General features: G+C 49.4%; 1 protein-coding gene across 2 annotated transcripts in view; it reads right to left on the minus strand.

Moving 5' to 3' along the window:
* Positions 1–137: 137 nt before the first annotated feature.
* The window catches only part of SGSM3 (small G protein signaling modulator 3), a 50,438-nt gene continuing 33,580 nt past the window's right edge, over positions 138–16,995 (minus strand). Inside the window, exons 2-22 of one of the 2 annotated variants that reach the window (XM_036252727.1) lie at positions 10,456–10,575; positions 9,900–9,985; positions 9,374–9,440; positions 6,265–6,470; positions 6,073–6,180; positions 5,381–5,524; positions 4,936–5,131; positions 4,459–4,604; positions 3,909–4,133; positions 3,484–3,538; positions 3,149–3,276; positions 2,883–3,038; positions 2,610–2,664; positions 2,390–2,439; positions 2,047–2,199; positions 1,808–1,878; positions 1,644–1,692; positions 1,480–1,565; positions 754–876; positions 575–635; positions 138–339 (exon numbers count right to left, since the gene is read on the minus strand). In XM_036252727.1, the coding sequence (XP_036108620.1) occupies positions 259–339; positions 575–635; positions 754–876; positions 1,480–1,565; positions 1,644–1,692; positions 1,808–1,878; positions 2,047–2,199; positions 2,390–2,439; positions 2,610–2,664; positions 2,883–3,038; positions 3,149–3,276; positions 3,484–3,538; positions 3,909–4,133; positions 4,459–4,604; positions 4,936–5,131; positions 5,381–5,524; positions 6,073–6,180; positions 6,265–6,470; positions 9,374–9,440; positions 9,900–9,985; positions 10,456–10,462 (2,253 nt within the window). In that variant the 5' untranslated portion in view covers positions 10,463–10,575 and the 3' untranslated portion in view covers positions 138–258. Of the gene's footprint in view, positions 340–574; positions 636–753; positions 877–1,479; positions 1,566–1,643; positions 1,693–1,807; positions 1,879–2,046; positions 2,200–2,389; positions 2,440–2,609; positions 2,665–2,882; positions 3,039–3,148; positions 3,277–3,483; positions 3,539–3,908; positions 4,134–4,458; positions 4,605–4,935; positions 5,132–5,380; positions 5,525–6,072; positions 6,181–6,264; positions 6,474–9,373; positions 9,441–9,899; positions 9,986–10,455; positions 10,576–16,995 lie in introns of both variants that reach the window. The other variant, XM_036252726.1, reaches the window with a different exon arrangement.

Genomic DNA, 16,995 nt, shown 5'->3' on the forward strand with positions numbered 1-16,995 from the left:
GCCCACCTTCTGCTCCTCCTACCCACTGCCTTCTAGTCATGCCTGGCAGCACCCAGGGTAGTGTTCCCAGTCCCCTACCAAGGTGCCTGGCCAAAGTTCCAGAATGTCTTCTTCCCTTGATCCCATAGCTTGAGTTAGGCCTGGGCCACCTCAGCCCCCATTCCAAAGCCATCCTCTTCTTGCTCAAGGAAGCAGCTGCTCTGGTAGCTGATGGGTTGGGAGAGGCCTGGGTGTGACCGGGCCACTGGAAGAAGAGTGTCACCCATCTATGTCCCAGCTGAAAAGGTGGTGCTTCACCAGCATATCCTGGACGCCCTCCTTCAGGGGTTTCTTCTCCTCCTGCACAAAGGGATACCCCCTCACTTGTCACAGGTCACATAGCAAAGAACCCCAAGGTGGCAGGGCCCAGTGTGGTTCTTACAGATGATGCCATTACTCAGGTGATAACACCAGAAGGAGGACCTGCCTTAGTCACCCAGGAAACGTTTGGACTGATCTACCAGCTCACCCACCACAGCCCCTTAAGGAGGAAGGCAGGTTGCTGGGCTGAGAACCAACCCCAACCACCACCCACCTCTCTCTTCGCAGGAAGTTCCCAGTCCTGGGAGAGGCTGAAGGCAAAACAGCAGAGGACACTGGAGGGGAGGAAAGGGAGGCTGTCAGTCACTCTCAGGTTAGCTCTTTCCATCCCTTTACCCCCCAGGGCCACTGGGCCTGGGCTCCAGAAGCCCAGCACTAGAGCAGGGTCCTCACCGGAGCTCACACTTGATCTGGACCCAGCCTGGGCTGCGCAAGAAGGACCAGGGCTGGTACCACTTTTCCACGGTCGGCAGGCTGGAACAAAGCACCTCCAGCCACAGGTGTAGGACCTGCTCACTAGAGACAAGGGGGAGGAGTGAGCCATCCACAGGACCTTCTGAGGACCGTAGGTGGGGTTCCACCCTTTGGTGCTGGACTGGGCCGTCCCCATGACCCTCATCCCTGTCACAGCTTTCCTCTGCATCTGAGACAGCTACCACCTCCTGCCAGGCAGAGGGGCCTGAGCCCTGCTGGTCAGTCCAGAACGAAACGTATAGTCACCAGCCTGGTGGGGCCACAACCCCATTCTAAGCTTGTCTTGGGGATATCTGTTCCTCTGCAAATGACTCCCAACCCAGGTGGCAAATCCAGACACATCTCATTCACTCAGGCCTGAGCCTCACAAATGCCCAAGGCCTCTCAGGCAAGTGCCCCCTCCTTAGTTTGCTGCAGTAGACTCATTTCTGGGGAGCCCCTTCACTTGTTATTTGTAAAATCCCCCAAGTGCCTTCCCCAGCCACAGGTGGTCTTGTGCTGGAAGAAAGCCTTTGGGAGTCACCCTTGCCATCTTCCATTTGTCTGTCCAACTCCTGGAAGGCCCAGCTCGCTGGCAGGGCTGAAGCCAGGCTGCCACTCATCTGACCGTGGACTGTCACGCCTGTAGCAGGCACATTCACTCACTTGAGCCCCACGCAGATGAGAGAGCGGAGCTTGACATCCATTTGCGCGTGTGCAGCGTCATGGGTCACATTCACGGATTGCACAGCCTGAGAGGACACAGCTGTCACTCAGATGCCCCCAGCTGCCAGCCCAGGAGACAGACCCCCACCCATGGCTCCACCTACCCGGTAGAGCAGCTCCTCTGGGGTCAGAACTTTGCCATCTTCATCCAACCTAGGGACGAGGGGAAACCAAAGCTGCCAGTGCTGCCAGATGTGCAGGCTTGGGCTGCTCTCCCCTCACAAGCTGTCAGGACCCCTGCCAGGGTTGGGGACTGGGACCTGGTTACCTGTATGTCTTACACAGCACCAGGCGAGAATACACCGAGTCAAAGTCTCTCTCCACCTCCCGGCCCGCTGCCTGGGGGGAGGGGGGGGCAGGAGGAAAGTATCAGGGACAACAGGGTAGGTCCCAGGTCAAAGCCACAGGGTCCAATTCAGGACTCCATGAGCCCCTGACACGAGCTCAACAGAGCCCAGGGGGCCTGGGGAAAAGGAAAGTGGGGAATGTGTCCAGCCATTGACTTACCTCCTCAATAAACAGCCAGGGGTGGCAGGCGCCCCCAAGCAGAGATGGCTTCTTCAGTCCATGTTCAAATAAGGCCTTGAGGGCTGGGCAGAGGGTCCCTCGCACAAGGTCTGTGACCCCCTCTGTCACAGTGTCATCCCCCGCGATGGAATACTGTTGGGGGATGGGATCTGAGAAGCCCCAGGCCCACGCTTGCAGCCAGTCACCCTCTCCCTGGCCTCACATTCACTGCCAGAAGCCAGAACTTGCTCAGGACACAGGCCCTGACTAGGAAGGTACAGGCCTTGCCAGGGTGGAGGCAGCAGAAGCTCCCAGGGGCAGCCCTGCCCTGTGCCCCTCTTACCTCTTTGCTCCGTTCATCCAGGACTTCCACAAACTTGGCTGGGAACCAGCCTGTGGGAGAGGCAGGGTCCTGTGAGGAGCCTGGTGTCCCCACACTTCCCCTATGGGGCTGAGGACAGTTCCTGGCAAGGGGAGGGGGGTGCGGGAGGGATGCAGCAAAGAGTGACCAGCCTCACTGCCCAGCCCACCTCCCCCAGCTGAAGTCCAGACTAAGGCCTCACCTCTCAGGCCATTCAGCTCCCCCACCCAGCAGTGCTCGTCCTTCTGAGAAATGATCTGCAGAGGGAAAGAACAGGAGGCAAAGCTTTGGCCCAGTGCCTTGCACATGGCCTGGTTTCATCTAGGGATGGAAATTCTCAGCAAGGAGAGGCTTGGGTAAGGCTAAAACCTGGCTATTACCTCAAGGCCAGCAGGTGGCAGGATCAATGGCACCTGCTCCCACAACCAGGTTCCACCTACCTCAGCACCCACCTCTCAAGCCTTGCCCCACTCACCGTGATGATGTCATTCTTGCGGAAGCCCAGCTCATCATCGTCATGTCGCTCGAAGTCTAGTAGGGCCTTGGCCCGGCGTCGGTGGCTACGTGAGCAGGCCACATAGTTCTCGTGGTCCTGCTGGTGGCTCTCCATGCTATAGTCTGGGGTCAGCTCCTACCACAGTAGTGGAAAGACCCAAGGGGAAGGCGCCTCAGGTTAAGAGCTGGGAAAGGAAAGCCTTCAAGTTGACCCACTGGGCACAAGACTGGGAGCCCACGACTCACCACATTACAGTTTTTGGGGTCAATGCACTGGAAGTGGCGTGCCACACGCAGGATGGCTTCCCGGAGATCAGCTACCAGTTCTGTCTGCTTGATGTTCTTAGCCTTAAGCGCCTCTAAGTCATCCTCCCCTGAAAGGTTCAGAGAGCTATGGCAATGATGGCTCCTGCCTGACCCCTTCCCAACTCCAAGGAAGCTCAGAGTCCACCCCAGGATGTGAGGATGATGGACACCGCCTGCTCTTTGCCACCCTCCACCCCAGGCTCCAAGAGCTTAGACTCAGCTGGTGGGGAGGGAGCTGCTAAACTGGGCCCAGCTACGTAAGGCACAGTACTCACCAAATAGCAGGGAGGTGAAACCAGATTTCCTCCTCTGGGTCCTACGACGAACCACCTGCAGGTGTGACAGTGAGAGTGGGTCACAACAGGAGGGCACCCAGTGCCCAGTGAAGAGAATTTCAGCACTGGAGGAAGGGAACAGAACCCACCCATGGGGAAGCTCAAAACCTCTCATGTGTACTGTCTCATGGGAAATGGCCTCTAAGGGATCTGAGGGTCAGAAATGTACTGTCAGTTCAAAGCTGGACCTGTCCTACACCCAAACGGGGAGTGTCATTCCACAGGTGTGGTCTACTGCACCATGCATAGTCCTGGGTTCTGAGCTGGGGAGGGAGCGGCACAGCAGAGAAGGGCTCTCTCTCTGGGCTTCCTCAAAGGGCCCCCAGACTGTGAGTGAGGTGGAGCCTCCTCCCACACAGGCCCACCTGAGAGAGGTTGGTGTTGGCACTGGTCCCCAGGAGCTGGCCCTGGTCTGCAATGAGATAGGCCAGGTGCTTGCGGCGCTGGGTCTCCACAGCCATGTCAGTGAGAGAGCCAGCCAACCGCATGGCCTCCCCCAGCAGCAGCTCCCCGTCCTCAATCTGCGAGGGTATGTCTGACAGCGTGTTGAAGATGGAGGCTGAATTCTCTGACTGGATCAGCTCCTCCTCCTTGGCCATGTGAGGGGGAGAGGAGGGAATCAACTGCCTGGCACCAGGCCCACGAGCTGACCCCTATCACCATCCCCAGCATGTGTGACTTCCCTGGATGATCAGCTGAGCTCAAGAGAGTCCCTAGCCCCAGGAGACACCCCCTCCCCCAACAAGGTACTCTCAGGAGGGGCTAGTGCTCAAGCCACACAATGCTGAAGCCTGGATGCTACTGCATCCCCCAGAGGAGGGGCACCAGGACAGCTACATCTGGCACACAGGCTCCTAGTCTTCAGCTGAGAAGCTGGGCAGTGTGGCCCTGGGTGGCATGGGACTGCAGCAGCACCTTGAGGCACAGCATGCCCAGCGTGGTCTGGAAGAGCACCAGAGAGCCCTCGTAGAAGAACAGGTCCCAGAGGCGCAACAGCAGCTTGATGTGCACCACGCTGGCAAAAGCCGTAAGGAACCAGTGCAGCGTGATCAGGGACAGCTCTGTGGACATAGACCAGGGACAGTCTGAGAGAAGGGGCACCTCCAGGAATAGGAGCTGGGGAAGAGGTGAAAAGTGTCTCCTACTAAACAGCAAGAGGCCTACCCTGCTCACGGGAGGAACGGAACAGGTGTCAGGATGTCAGAGAACAAGAGCAACAAAGACTGTGCACTGTGTCCACAACCAGTCATTGTCAGAGGAGCTCCTTTCCCCCGCCCAAGACGGCCAGCTGCCATGTCCCCTGCAGGCTCTGTCAGAAAGCCCCAGATCCACAATATCTGAGACCAAGTTGCAGGACCCCCAATCCCAGAGAAGAGGATAGGTGACCCTTACCAATGTCATGCTCCTGGAGCAGCTTGTCCAAGCGGGGCAGGTACTGGACGATGAGGTGGCGCAGGACCCGCTGGTCAGTCTGGACACCCAGCAGGGTGGTGCTGAAGTAGGAGGCAGGGAGCAGGTCCTCGATGATGGCGCACATCATCCAGAAGGCGTCCTCCTCCTCCAAGAACAGTAGGAGGCAGGCAGCCACCTGGCCAGGGCAGGGAGAGAAGGGACCTCGACCCAGGTCTCCACATGAATTAGAAGCAGCACCCACTGAGGATTACATCACAGACCACAGACCGAAAACCACCATACTTGGCAGCCACGGCCCTCCTTGGATACTCCCACCTCTACCCCTGCGTCCTATCCTACTGCCCTGGATGGTGAGATTATTTGCCCGTGGGGGCCTGGAGAACACCCCTGGGGACACCCTCTCCCTTTCCCGGGCTGTGCTCACCATGCCTGTGCCCTGGCAGTAGCCAATCTCTGGGTAGAGCCAGGCCAGTGCTCGGAGAACCCTACGCAGGCGGGGCACCCCAATGCTGCTCTCGTTGGCGAAGCAGGCGTTGCTGGGCATGGTGCGGAGCAGGTCCTTCTCAATCTGTCAGCAACCCACCCACAAGACCCTATGAGAAACTGCTGCAGTGGGCCCACACTGTCCACACTGTTGACACCATGAGACCTGGGAGGGAGACTGGGAGACCCCTGTGCAGGGTACACCCCAGGTGGGCTTCTCTCCCAGGAACGGAGATTCCTCCAGCATCAGAGCCAGCTGGTGTGTAGCTGATTCTACCAGATTCACCCCAGGGAATTTACAAACATAAACCGACAGAGTCCTGGGCTTCAGGCCAGAACTGTGGAATGAGAATCTCTGAAACAAGGAAATCTGTATTTTAAAATCTCCAGGTGATCCTATGTGCACCCTGTTAGATGACCTTTTTGACAATTTTCCCTGGGAAGGAGCCAGAATGCTCCAGGCATACATTTGTGGGTAAAAGGACTGCTCAGGGCTGCTATGCTGTTGCTGTGCTCTCCCCAGCCACCCCTGCCAAGGAGAGACCAACAAAGGGATTCCTATAACCCCAGAAAGACCACCTGCCTGCAGGACCACCCAAAGTTCCTGAGGGCCCATGTGCTACTCCTGCTCACCTGTTTGGCAGCAATGGTCTCATCGTTGGAGCTGTTCTTCACGATCTCCCGGTAGGACAACTCGGAGTTGTTCTTCTTCTGCAGGGCCCCAGAGAGCCGCATCCAAAGCTGAAGGGGGGAGCCGACAAGCACTCAGTCTTTGGTCACCAGAACCCTCTGTGGCCCTCTGTGGTCCAGCCTCCATGGCCTCACCTGTGGCCTCATGCTGTGTGGGATACCGGCCAGCACCAGGGAGCGGAGCTTCTCCGAGCGGGGCAGGGAGGTGGCAATCTTGTCCCAGGTGAGATCACCCACGTCATGGTTATGGGTGAACTCCAGGTGGGCCTGCCACCGCAGCCTTTGTGGAGGGTCTTCCATTAGAGACACAGTTGGCAACCTGCCGGAACTGGGGTCAGCACCTTCTGCCAGGAGAGCACCCAGGTGAGTGGGGAGGAAGGAAAATATCTAGGGCCTAGATCTGCCATGGAAATCCAGAGCCACAGTTCCCATGACCCCAGCAGCACTTGGACCAGCAAACATAAGCTCTTCACTCTCTCCCAAACCCGTACCTCTGCAATCGCTCCCAGATCCACAGACCTGCCTCCATTCTCCAGATACTCAGGCCTAAACCTCAGAACCACCTGTGGCTTCTCCATTTCTACCCCATGGTCAATCCCAAAGCAAATACTGTTAGCTGGCCCCTCAGCACAGGCAGAAACTCACCACTCACCATCTTCGACTACTGCCCACCCAAGCCATCACCTTTCTTCTGGATTACCACCCCAGCCTTCTTCCCTGTTCCACCCCTGCCTCCCTAAAGGCAATCCTTTACACAGTAGAGTGCCCTTGAAGGCACAAATCAGATCATGTCACTCTGTTCAGAGCCCTCTAGACCCCACCTCACTCAGACATGTAGAAGGCTCTGTGACCCACCTCCTCCTGTCCTATCTTCTCCCTGGCCTCATCTCCTTCCTTCCTCTTGCTTCCTCCACTCCAGCTATTCCCCACCAAATCCACTCTCGCTCCCAAGGCCTTTGCACTTACTGTTCCTCTGCCTTGGTGATACTCCCTGCCTCCCTTCATCCCAGTCTCTGATCAAATGTCTCCATCTTGGAGAAGACGTCCTTCACCACCCTATATACAATCCACCTCCCCTCCCCGCCTCTTTAGTTCCCGATTTCTTTCATAGCTCTTCTTGCCCCCAGCATATATTTGTTTGTTTATTTATTGCTGGGAAACTCCATGCAGCCAAGACCACCTTTGGTTCTGTTCAGAGCACTGGGGATGCAGCAGTGGAGAGAGGACAACAGTTGGCCTTCTGAAATGCTTGAGTCAACATGGACAAGGCTCTTATAGCCATCTGGTAATCTCAGTGTGAGTTAACTCCACAGAGAGCCTTGTCCTTACTCATCCTTAAGCCACATCCTCAGCCTCAGCTTTCTAAAACATCACCTTTAGTGAATTTACATACAGTAAAACACACAAAATTTTAAGTGTACATTTGGTGAGTACCGATAAACAAATGTATAAACACTATCCCCATCGAGATACAGAATATTTCCATCATACTAGAAAGTTCCCTGCATTCCTCTCAGGCCTACCATTGACTTCCAAATACCTGCCTGCAAACTACAAAACAGGGAAAACTTGTCAGAATTGGAAATATGAATGACTTAAAGATGACTGGTTTCAACCAATTAAAATCTTCCAGTCACAGTTATATCCTGGTGACAGACCATCCTGGGTTCTGGAAAATGGTTTTCCGAACAGCCCACTTGAAAACCAACAGGTGTATTTATAGTAGGAAAGAATGGAGATGGCCTACAGGCCCACTTACAGAAGCATGGTTATAAAAATACGATAAACTCACTACAATGTGATATTATGCAGCTACTGAAAAATACACCTTTAAAGAGGTCTTAACTGACAAAGAAGATGCTCATGGTATAATGCTGAGATATAAGAGCAATATAGAAACATGTATATGAGGGTGGTGGAGGGGTAGTAAAGGGTAAAAGGGGCCAAATATCTGGTGATGAAAGATGATTTGACTTTGGGTGGTGGGCATATAATACAATATACAGATGCTGTATCACAGAAATGTACACTTGAAATCTATATAATCTTATTAACTAATTAACTAATGTAACCCCAATAAATTTAATTTTCAGAAAAGAAAAAACAAGTACAAATTGTTAGTTAAAAAATAGTCATGGGCTCTGGCCAGTTTGGCTCAGCAGTTAGAGCATCAGCCTGTGGTCCAAAGAGACCCGGGTTCGATTCCTCGATTGCAGTTTGTCCCCGGCCCTGGTTGGTCGTGTGGGTGGCAGCCACTCGATGTGTCCCTTTTATGTCGATGTTTCTCTCTCCTTCCCACTCTATCTGAATAAAAAATGGAAAAGTGTCCTTGGGTGAGGATAAAAAAGAAATAGTCATGGGCCCTGGTCAGTGTTGCTCAGTGGTTAGAGTGTCAGTCTACACACCAAAGGGTCATGGGTTTGATTCCTGGTCCCAGTTGGGGCTAGTGCTGGAGGTAACCAATCGAGGTGTCTTTCTCACATGTATGTTTCTCTTTCTCTTCCCTCCTTCTTTCCCCCCACTCTCTCTACAAAAAGTCAGTGGAAAAAATATCCTCAGGTGAGGATTAAAAACAAACAGTCACAGTATGTAAAGTACGGCATAAATATTATAGTCAATAATACTGCAACTATGTATGGTGCCAGGTGGGTACCAGACTTATTGGGGTGATCACTTCATAAGTTATATAACTATCAACCACTATGCTGTACAAGTGAAACTAATATATATTATATTGAATGTCAACTGTAGATGAAAAAAAAAAATCAAGGTAAAAAAACCCAAAACATGTACTTGATAAGTGTATATAGATATCAATACAAAGCCAGAAAGGATACACTAAAATGTCAGCAGTTATCTTCAGATTGTGGGAATGTGGGTTAATTTGTTTTAATCTTTATACTTTTCTGTATTTTTCAAGTTCTCTACAAGGAACACTGCTCTTATTACCACATTAATATTAATAAAATTAATTTTTAAAAAATCTTAGCTCTCCATACACAGCTGACCCTTGAACAATGAAAGAGTTAGGGGCACCATCCACCCTTGCAGTAAAAAATCATGTATAACTTAAGTCGCCTCTCGGCATACAGAGACTGCCAATCGCCAGCAGAACCCTGAACAACTTGGTTTGAACAGCGCAGGTCAACTAAACTTCATGGGTCAACTGCATAATGAGAGTCACTGGAGCTGAAGTCCTCCCCAAGAACACCTGCAAGATTACACACAACGGGTTCAATCTCACCTTCCCTGTCCACCCGGAAACCGAACTCGTCATAGTAGAACTCTGGTTGTTCCACTGACTCTTCCTTCTAGAACCAGGATTAGGAAATCAGTCATGTAGCCTCCAGGCCAGGACACAGGTTGGGGAAATTGCTATCCAAGATGCTCCTGCTGGAATCCCACCCAGCCTTCATGACTCAGATCAAAGGCCACCCTTTCTCTAAAGCCTCCGTGTTCATCACTCAGCTTTTCAAGGGCCACTACTTTCTCGAATTTTCTTGGCATTTTGTTTTTCCCACAGGTCAAACAAAATAAGATCAAGGCAAGAAACACATTTTATGCATAATACTAAGTGCATAGTGCCATAATAGTCCAACCTAATAAGTGATGCACAGAGGACACGGAGCTAAGATGCTATCTCTGAGGGTGGTCTCTGACCCTGTGTGAATAGGGTGGTGTGGTCACCCACTAGGAGCTTGCAGCAACAGGTCCCCTCAGCACCGCAACTTGGGAGCACAGCCACTGGTGCCTGGCTGTAACTGCTGTACCTGTGTATATTTGGCCAGGATCTCCTGGGGCCACATGCTCGGAGTCAGGGCTGAGAAGGGACCATAGGCAGAAGGTGTGTGGCTTCCTGAAATGAAGCAAAACTAGGAATAGGAGATGAAGACAATGCAGAGCATACAGGAAACATTCAAGTTGAGATATCCATCCCCCTCCCCTGCCAAGAGCTCCAGCATAAAGGGACTGACTGCACCATAGATGGGGAGAGGTAGAAACCCAGGAATGTGCAAATTTCTGGAGGAAGGAAAAGAAAAGAAAAAACAAAAAAACAAAACAAAACAAAACAAAACAAAACAGCATGTTAAAAAACACCACCAAACTCCATCTCCTTGCCTCTCCCTCCACTAACAGTGAGGATTTGCAGCTGGTAGGAGGGAAGACAGACACCTCCAGAAAACTGGAAAGCTGAGAAGAGAGCTGTAACTCTCCCAGCCTTCCTCCTTCCTCCTCCACCTCTTACCTGGATGGTCTTGACCCTCAAAAGTATGTGACAAACAGCTCACCTCACCCCATTTCCAAGCCCAAGTCCCTGCTTCCCACCTGACATTGTGTGGAGAGGTGAGGCACGTCTTCTGCAGATCCAGACTTAGAAGTTTTTCTATCCTAGTATCTTACAGCTGGAAGGCTCCTCAGGCTTCATCTGGTCCAGAAACACCTGCCCTGGCAGGAAAGCAAAGAGGAAAGTCATTCTGAAGCAGCCCCTGCTAGGAATCCTTTCCAACCACCACTTTGATTTTTGCTTGCACAGAGGCAGTGAGGAGGGGGAAGTCCTGACCACTGTTCAGTAGGGAAGGGGAAGAAAAAAAACCTCACACCTGAAAAAGCCTCCTTTTCTGAACATTTTATCTGAGAAGAGGATACACTCTGAAGAAGCTATAACAGCTCTGTGAGCAAGGGGAGTGTCTGTTCCGTTTCCATATTAAGGAAGAAGAGAACACACAGACTTCTTGATGCCCCGTGCTCAGATAAATGTTTGTTTCCTTTTTTAAAAATGACTTTTATTTAAACTTTTTTTTTTGGTTAATCCTCACCTGAGGATCTTTTTCCATTGATTTTTAGAGAGAGTATGTGTGTGTGTGTGGGGGGGGGAGGGGGCGGACATCGACTGGCTGCCTCCCATACGACCCTGACTGGGCCAGGGATCAAACCTGCAACCCAGGTACATGCCCTTGACCCAAATGGAACCTGCGACCCTTCAGTCTGAAGGCCAACGCTCTAACTACTGAGCCAAACCAGCCAGGGCAGACAGATTTCTTAAATAAGAAAATAAGACCCAACCACCACCAAAACCTCTGTGAAGAGGTATCCCTGAGCCAGAATCTTCAAGGACTCCTTCAGATAGAATACAACTTAGTTTGAATCAACACCTGCCCTCACCCAACACTGACACATTCCACTTCCTCCAACAGTCTGCTTTACCACATTTTTCACTAACCTTACAGCTGGGAAACTAGAAAACTGCTGTCTAATTCAGATCTTTCCTGTCAGTGTTTATACCCCTACCTCCCTCCCCTCCCGTTTTGTCTGCTTAAAAAATGATTCGCCCTAACCAGGTTGCTTAGTTGATCAGAATGTCGTCCCCATACACCAAGGTTTCGGGTCCAATCCTGGTCAGGGCACATACAAGAAACAACCAATGAATGCATAAATAAGTGGAACAACAGACCGATGTTTGTTTGTTTTTTTTTCTCTCTCTCTCAAATCAATTTTTTAAAAAAGGACTGAACAATAAAAAGACAAATAGCCCAATTTAAAAAATGGGCAAAAGATCTACAATACATTTCTCCAAAAAAGAGATGTGAATGGCCAATGAGCAGGTAAAAAAAAATGCTTGATATCTTTGTCATAAAAAAAAATGCAAATCGCCCTGGCCGGTTTGGCTCAGCGGTTAGAGCGTCCACCTGCGGTCCGGAGAGACCCGGGTTCGGTTCCCGCTAAGGGCACGTACCTCGGTTGCAGTTTGTCCCCGGCCCTGGTTGGTCGTGCGGGTGGCAGCCACTCGATGTGTCCCTTTCACATCGATGTTTCCCTCTCTCTCTCTTTCTCTCTCTCCCTCCCACTCTGTCTGTACAAAAAAATGGAAAAATGTCCTCGAATGAGGATAAAAAAAAAAAAGCAAATCAAAACCACAATGAGATACCACTTCAAATCCACTAGGATGGCTATAATAAAAAAGACAGTGACAAGTGCTGGTGAGGCAGTGGAGAAATTGGAACCCTCAGACATTGCTGGTGAGAATGTAAATGGTGCAGCTGCTGTGGCAGTTTGGCCATTTCTCTAAAGGTTAAATATTACCCAGAAATTCCACTCCTGGTTATTCACCCAAAAGAAATGAAAGCACGTGTCCAAACAAAACTTCTCTATGATATTCACAGCTCCATTATTCATTACTGTCCGAAAGTAGAAACAACCCAGATATCCAATAACTAATTAATGGACATACAAAATATATGGAATATTCATATAATGAAATATCCTGTAAAAAGGAATGAAGTGCTGAACACAGATGCTCTAACATAAGACAAACCTTTAAAACATTACGCTCAGTGAAAAGAACCAGTCACAAGAGGATGAATATCCTCGCATGGTTCTATTTCAATGAAATGTCCAGCCTAGCTACTATGGCTCAGTGGTTGAGCATCGACCCATGCACCAAGAGGTCGCCAGTTCGATTTCTGGTCAGGGCACATGCCCAGATTGTGGGCCAAATCCCCAGGTTGTGGGCCAAATCCCCCGTGAGGGGCATGCAGGAGGCAGCCAATCAATGTTCTCTCTCATCTATGTTTCTCTCTCTCTCCCTCTAAAATCAATTAAGAAAATAAATAAATGAACGAATGAATGGATGAATGAATAAATAAATAAATAAATGGAATGTCCAGAAGAGGCAAATCCATGCCAGACAGTGGATTAGTGACTGCCAAGGGCTAGGGGAGAGGGGAATGCAGACCAATTGCTAATGGGAATGGGGGTTTCTCTTTGAGGAGATGAAAAATGTCCTGGGCCCTGGCCAGGTGGCTTGGCTGGTTGGAGCATCATCCCATACACCAAAAAGTTGAGGGTTCAATCCCAGTCAGGGCATGTATGGGAGGCAGCTAGCTGATCACTGTTTTTCTCTTTCTCTCTTCCTTCCTTTCTCTCTAAAATCAATAAAAACATATCCTCAGGTGACGATTAAAAAAAAAAAATGTTCTGGCCCTGGCCAGGTGGCTCAGTTGGTTGGAGTGTCATCCTGTACACCAAAAGGTGGTGGGTTCAATTCCTGGTCAGGGAACATTCCCAGGTTGCGGATTCTAGCCCTGGTCTGGACGCATGAGGGAGGCAACTGATTGATGTTTCTTTCTCACACTGATGTTTCTCTCTTTCTCTCTCAAATCAATTAATAAAATTTTTTTAAAAAGTGTTCTGGAATTGCACAGTGGTGATAGTTGCACAACAGTATGAAATACTAAAACTTGAGCTTCAACAGAAATTCAATTTTGGGGTAGTTTTTTTCAGACTTTTTCTGATTATTAAGCCTTTTTCTTCTAACCATAAAATTAAAGATCTGATTCATGAAATAAATGTGAGGTTAAACAGGAGATGTGGTTGAAATATTTAGGACAAGCTGCTTATAGTTTTTGAAATAATATTTAACTAAACCCAAAGAAAAACCTCCTTTTGCCATTTTTCAGGTGATGGGAAATCAGAGGTGCTCCTTGTTATTCTGGCCCACAGCAGCCCCCTACTCTTCTCCACACTATCTGCCAAAGAATTTTGGTATTAGGGATTCTGGGTAAACTAGGAGGGCTCAGTGAGTGAGAAAGGAAAAAAAAAAGGAAAATCAACCACTTCAAGGGAGCTGGGAGAACACATCACTGTATGGGCCTTTAACTCAAGCATATGTTGAAAAATGGGCACATGAAAAATCCCAGTTCTTTTTAAAGACATACTTGCAAATTTGAGGGCAAAAGAGTCATCTTGTAGCTCCTACAAGCAGCTCAGCTGGGTCATAAATTTCTTACTCCTGACCACCCCCAGCCACACCCTGACCACGCCAAGTTTGGGTTAAATGACCACTCTGGTGCCCAACTGGGAGAGCAGCTCCCTCCTGCTTTCAGACAAACTCCACTGAGAACCAGATGGCAGAACCCACGTCCCTAACAGGTCAGCTTGTCTGGCCTATGTGAGGATAATAATGAAAATGTAATGTCTTCCTTCACTGTAACAGATATGTAGGAAGTGATATGAATCAGAATTTTGCGCTGGATGGAGCAGTCCATATGTTTATGTTAAAGGAACTGAGCTGGAAGGTTTTAAAATTATGTCATTCAATCCCCACAACACATTCTGAAGTAGATTATCTCTATTCCTTATACACAAGAAAATAAACCGAGAAGAAACCCCCAGTTTTCAAAATATACCCCAATAACTGTGCCCTCCCACAACATGGTACACCCCACCACCTGCCCTGTGAAATTATGTCACAGGGACACTAGCTAGACAGCGCTGGGAAATAACCCAGTGCTCTGTTATGCATATGGCTGCGACACCAGCCTTAGGAGGGGGCAGCTTCAGAGCTCACCCTCTGCATGGCCTTCATGCAGAGGCCAGAGAGCACTGCAGTTAAATTGAAGACATCTCCAGGCAGACAGATGTGGATTAAAATCCCAGCTCTGCTGCTCCTCACCAATTATAACCTTGGGCAAGTTCACATAACCTCTTCAAATCTTAGTTTTCCTATCCACAAAATAGAATAACAATACCTAGATTTCACAGTGGTTATGAGGATTAAGTGAGAATGCAAATAAGACCCTTAGCTCATTGACATGGAGCAGGTACTCTGTAAGCATCTGGCAATTATTTTTTCTAGAATGTTAGTTATACATTGAGGTACAGTAAAAGCCACATGATGTTGCTGATACTCATCCATTACAACCTATGAAAATGAGAATTCCATATGGTTCAATGTAATATATGCCAGTTGAGATCATGAGAAAGCCTCATCACTGACGCCCCAGAGGTAGTGATTTGGTTGTTTCTTCTGGAAAAGCAGGGAAAGTGTGAAGGAAGCAGGTGTTGCTTGCAGTGGAGCTGTCTCTGGCTGTGGAGGACTTAGGGGCTGGGAAGACAATTTTCACCAAGCAGCTCCCCTTCCTGATCTTGGCTTGCCTCCTACCCATTCATTCATTTCACAATTACTGAGCACTGCCATGCACCAAGCACGGTCCTCACGGCTGAGATGAAATAGTGGAAAATAAAAGTCCTGGCCATTACATTAGAGTAGAGAATCAGACAATGAACATAAAAATAGCTGTCAGCCCTGGCTGGTTTGGCTCAGCAGGTAGAGCATCGGCCCTCAGACCAATGAGTCATGGATCTGATTCTGGTCAAGGGCACATACCATGGTTGGGGTCATGAGGGAGGCAACTGGTTGATGTCTCTCTCTCTCACATCAATGTTTCTCTCTCTCTCCCTCCCTTTCACTCTATCTTAAGATAAATGGAAAAATATCCTTGGGTGAGGATTTTTTTAAAAATTGCTGTGTCAGATCGTTACCACTGCAGGACTATGAGGAAAATTAAGCAAAGGAAATGTATAGAGAGTATCAGAAGAGAGGGGCTATATATATAAAATGGTCAGGAAGAGCTCTTTGGATATAAGATGACATCTGAGCAAAGACCAAAGCAGAAGGAAGTGAAGAATCAATTCACAACGCTATTGGAGGGAAAGGGGACCCAGGCAGAAGGAACAGCAAGTGCAAAGCCTTTAGGGCAGGAACATATTTGACAGGTTGAAGAAGCAACAAGGTGGATAGTGGGATGAAGATGAAAGAGGGGAAGGAAACACAGTGAAAGATGCAGCAGGGGTCATGAAGGGCCTTACAGTGTGGGACAGACATTGGATGTTATCCTCATGAGTTGGGACATTACAGAAGGGTTCTGAGCAGAGGTAAACCCAAATCTGACTTCAGTTTTAAAAGCTCTCTCTGGCCTTGGCCAGTTTGGCTCAGCGGTTAGAGCGTCGGCCTGCGGTCCGGAGAGACCCGGGTTCGGTTCCCGCTAAGGGCACGTACTTCGGTTGCAGTTTGTCCCCAGCCCTGGTTGGTCGTGCGGGTGGCAGCCACTCGATGTGTCCCTTCACGTCGATGTTTCTCTCTCTCCCTTCCTCTCTCTCCCTCCCACTCTATCTGTACAAAAAATGGAAAAGTATCCTCGGGTGAGGATAAAAAAATAAATAAATAAATAAATAAATAAAATAAAAGCTCTCTCTGGCTGTGGTGCAGAGACAGCAAGGCAGAAGGGATAGGAAAGATGTTGGCTTTGCTACAGTGGGACCAGTGAGAGATGATCAGATTTTGGACATGTTTTAAGGAGTCTCTGCAATAATATAATATACACCATATTTCCCATCAACTGCCCTTGACTCTCTGCATTCCCAACAGGAACCAGATGTAATACCGCTAAGCTGGGCAGGAAGGTATTTCCTGCCTCTGGTCACTATGGAAATCATCCTGAAAGCAGCCTTTGGGAGCCTGTGGAAGCAGCTGAGGAGTTAGCCACATCACCCACTGCTATGCTGTTGTCACAGAAGTATTGAGAGGCAGAAACTTTTGAGAAACAGGATTGATGCAAGCAACTTTGAGGTGCTCTAGAAAGTTTTAAAAATTAAATTTACATGCTTAAAGGTGTCAGTCTTTTTACTCTGCCTCCAATATTTTTCTCCCTAGTTTGTCAATCCCACATTTCCTAAAGGACAATTTCTGTTTACAAAGCAAAGATCATCAGATGTCACTGTAAATCCCTGGGGTGTGGGGAGGCAGGGGGTGGGCTGGAGGCTCTTGATATAGATCAAGGAGATCTAGTACTTCATTCACTCCTGACCTACTAACCTGGTCTGTCTTCTAGTTTTCTTCACAATACAGCAGGGTTTGCCCCTACTGCATAGCTGTTCACACACATTTTCCAGGGAACACGAAAGCTGTAAGCAGCAAAAGCAAAAATAATTGTATTCTAAGAGGCCTCTGAGATCCTGAAGACTATTTTTCTGTTCATGAAAATGACAGGAGCCCTGGCCGGTTTGGCTCAGCGGTTAGAGCATCGG

Source organism: Molossus molossus, unplaced genomic scaffold (genome assembly GCF_014108415.1).
Source record: "Molossus molossus isolate mMolMol1 unplaced genomic scaffold, mMolMol1.p scaffold_m16_p_10, whole genome shotgun sequence".
NCBI lineage: Eukaryota > Metazoa > Chordata > Mammalia > Chiroptera > Molossidae > Molossus > Molossus molossus.